The following is a 3933-nucleotide window of genomic DNA, read 5'->3' as shown; positions in this document are numbered from 1 at the left end:
ATTTATATATATTTATATATATTTATTTTCTTTCATGTATTTCAGCCAGTTACTGTATTTCTCCATTCATTTTTTCCCCCTATTAGTATAGTTGTAGGTGTCTGTTGGCTCCTAGATCTGACTGCATTGTTTTGTTTTTTTTCCTTTGCCACCAAACCGATGTGACTTTCTCTTTGTTTAGATCTTGCTCCTGGCCTCCACGCTCAAGTTGTTCACTCTGCCGGTAGACGATTCATAGTCAGTCCAGTTCCGGAGAGCCGACTGAGGGAGCCAACTTTCTTCAGTGCTCTGTCACAGGATCCGCAGCCAACTGGTGAGCTTGCTCTGTGGTGTCTGTAATGGAACAGCTGTAGGCAGCCAGGGGAAAAATGTTGTAGGTTTTTTTTTTTTTTTTAAACCTGTCAGGAAATCTATTGTGGTTTTGCTCTTTTGACAGATAATCTGATAAGTTAATAGTAAAAAAAACTGATGAGGTTCTAACCATTCTTCAAGATCAAAAAATATTTAGCTGGAGTTCCACTTTAGAATCAGCAATGCATACATTGCCAAGACGATGTGTTCAACTTGTGCAGGCGTTGTGGATGTCTGGTTTATATTTATACAGCTTTCTACTTTGACCTTTTTCCCCATTGTTGTCTTAGTCTCAGCGGTGTCTTAGTATATCTGTGGTGGTATTTGCAAGTATTGCGGCCTAACGGATTTTTTTTTTATTTTTTTAGTTCCCCCTTCCCATGGTCCTGGGATGAACCTTTCTCACTCTGCATCATCTGTCAGTCTCCATAATGCCTTTGCTGAGATGCGACAGGCTCAAATGGCTGATGGTCCCAGCACAGCTCCACCAATGTTTAATCAAACTGGACCTCCGTTTCCACCATCTCTAACTAATCTCGCTGGTTCCTTCTCAGTGGGATTATGTGGACTGCCCCCATCTACTGCCACTCCCAGCAGCCTGCACTCTGGAGTGGCCCAGCCGCTGCTAGAAGGTGTTGTGACTCCTGCTGTTACAGGAGTGCCGGCCCAGAGCATTATGTCAAGCACCGTGCCTGCAATCACCACTGTGTCTACACAGCCACTCACCACAGGAGTGATATCTGGGGTATCTGTGTCCACAAGTGTACCTCCAGCTGTGACATCACTTCCTACTCAGCCTCTGGTGGTTGGCATCCCTATGGCTCCTGGAACAGTGACATCACCCCCTGCAATGTCACTTCCTCCCGTGAGCACCGCTGCAGTCATGCCACAGACCCTTACCTCTCCTCCACTGCAGCTGCCAGTAAGCAGTGTCGCTGGCACCCTGCCTCACACATCTGTGTCTGCGCCAGTTATGAGCACTGTGACGCCAGCACAAGTCCAGCTGAGCAGCAGCACCTCCACTCCAAGCTTTGTGGAAAGTGTCACGACCAGTGCTGCTCATCCAGATGTCTTGAAGAAACCAACAGAGGTCACTGCTGCAATCAGTACAATAGGCATGTCCCTCCCTATCTCTAGTCATCTCACCTACGCAGGAGTGGCAGCTTCTGGGATTGGGATGGCAGATAATGCACCTATTGTTCATCCTACGCATCTTCCGACAGCAGTCGCAACAACACCAATTGTATCACAAGCAGGCGGAGCTGTGTCCACACCGCTTGCTTCTCAGGTTCCTTTGTCTGGAACTGTGCCCGTAAACCACCAGTTGCCTGGTGTTCAGCATACATTGCAGCATGGTCAGGCACTGCCAAGCACAGGCACCAGCCTTCCTCACGCCCATTCTATTGAAGGTGAAGACAGTCTGACAAAGTCTGGAATAGATGATATCAAGATGCTGGAAGAGAAACTGAGGTCACTTTTCAGCGAGCATGGCAGCGTTGGCGCACCGCATAGCTTGACACCACAAGAAGCTCCGATAGGACAGGAGGGGGTTCCTTTGCCTGGACCTCCACCGACCACAGTCTCCTCCCAGACCAAACCTACAACTACAGCTCCACCTACCAGTTTACCTCTGGGACAATCTGGCATCCCCATCTTAAGCCAAGGTGTGACTCCTGGACAGGCTGTCATCCCGGTCACCTATGTTTCTGCAGCAGCCACCACTGCAGCTACTGGAAAAGCTGGGACTCCTCCCACGAAGCCCCCGCTCAGTAGAGTACCTGTAAGTTGTCCCATCTCCACTGCCTTTGTAAAACTTCATATCCCTATCACACAAACCCTTCCTCTCATCACATTAGTTTAATTCTATCATATGACCTTCTTATGGTTCTTTTTTTTATTATTTCAGATGGTTGATATGTTTCTATAAATGTTTCTCTAGTATTGTTGAGTGAGTTATGCTGTAAAGGAGAGTACCAAACGTGTATGTTGTCTTTTGAGACTCACCCAATTTATAAATGGCAGCTGTAAATGGTATGGTTTTGGAAAAATTTAGTACCAAATTTGGGGGAGAGGCACTGAGTGACAGCAGGACATCTAAAACCTGTGTATTTGAGGAACTTAATTGGCTTTCGTATGGCAAGAGGTAAGGGGCATGGCCAGATGAGGTCATAAATAGACCCAAACTGCAGAATTGGGTCATCTTAATTTACCTGGACATTGTGTAGTAATAGAGGTAGTGCAGTAACAAAACCTAACCTCAGATATGCCAAAACTGGGTTCCATGGTGCACCAGGTACAGGGCCTAAAGACAGCATGATGGGTCATGTGACCTGCAATGACTTAAAGCACAAACCTTTAATATCAGCTCCCTAGACTGCCGTCCCAGCCATGGGATATGTGATGCTGAAACAAGAGCACAGCAGAGCCACTTTTTAAGAAATCCAAAAGCCAGTGTTTGATGGCCTGGCCCTGCAGTTTAAGTCTACTTTAAAACATGATACTGCCAGAATATACTTAACTTTAATCACTACAAAGAGCAAATACAATCCTTGCCTTTTCCTACTTACCTCCTTTACAGCATTGTTTACTGCTACAGTACAAGTTTGATATGTTGAAAGGCTATCACATTGAAATAATACTTCCATGGATCAGTGTGATACAGTAGTATGCAGAATCCATTTAAAAATAGGGCTATCGCTGGTAGCTTTTGTATCTGTTTATTTCTAGAAATGTTTTATTCTCATTAATACCATCAATGGAAGTGATCAGTAAATTGGCAAATCTGATTCTTAGGAGTTAATTACCATTTTTGATGTCCCTAAATAAATAAATATATATGTGTGTGTGTGTGTGTGTGTGTGTGTGTGTGTGTGTGTGTGTGTGTAGAGAGAGAGAGAGATTTGTCCAGGCTACAGGGAATCCTGCAGCTAATGAATCAATGCAATCAGGATACCTTAAAGTGACATTAAACCCTCAGATTTGTTAACATAAAACAATACTGTAATGTGCGCCTTACTGTAATCCATGGTTGTTTCCCTTCTCATTGCTGCTTTTCCTTTTAAATCTGTATCTGTTCTCATGCTGGGCAGAACGTCTGTTTTGCAGCAGACTGCCTTGTCTCTGGAATGGATACACGGTGTCTGTGTGTTGGTTCACAACCTGAGCCAGCACTACAGGAAGAGGCACTCAGCTGCAAAGGGAAGTTCTCCCCCAGCGTGAGAAGAGATACAGATTTAAAAGGAAGAGCAGCAAAGAGAAGGGAAACTACCATGGATTAGAGTAAGACACACATTACAGTATTGGTTTATGTTAAAAAATCTGAAGGTTTAATGCCACTTTAAAGGATATCGAAACACAAAATCAAAAATTGTATATATTGCAGCTTGCCTGTCCTTACATGTTAGGGCTCCATTAGTTTTATTTTTCATGCAAAGTATATTTTCGGCAGGTTCAGAAAAAGCCTTGCCAAAAATGTAGCGTCCTTGTCACTTCCTTTGAGATGAACTGATGTTTCCTACAATCTCATAAAATATCTTCCTTCCAAGCTATCTTTAGTAAATCACAAATCCCATGCCCCCCCCC

General features: G+C 44.4%; 1 protein-coding gene across 1 annotated transcript in view; it reads left to right on the top strand.

The window, feature by feature from the left end:
• The window catches only part of WNK1 (WNK lysine deficient protein kinase 1), a 150571-nt gene that overhangs the window by 121428 nt on the left and 25210 nt on the right, over nucleotides 1-3933 (top strand). Inside the window, exons 21-22 of the mRNA XM_018576418.1 lie at nucleotides 182-313; nucleotides 720-2131. Coding sequence (XP_018431920.1) covers nucleotides 182-313; nucleotides 720-2131 — 1544 coding nt within the window. The remainder of the gene's footprint in view (nucleotides 1-181; nucleotides 314-719; nucleotides 2132-3933) is intronic.

This window comes from Nanorana parkeri, unplaced genomic scaffold (assembly GCF_000935625.1).
Source record: "Nanorana parkeri isolate BGI_ZX_2015 unplaced genomic scaffold, ASM93562v1 scaffold67, whole genome shotgun sequence".
Taxonomy (NCBI): domain Eukaryota; kingdom Metazoa; phylum Chordata; class Amphibia; order Anura; family Dicroglossidae; genus Nanorana; species Nanorana parkeri.
The sequence above is the reverse complement of the archived record's forward strand: the minus strand, read 5'-3'. Positions and strand labels throughout refer to the sequence as shown.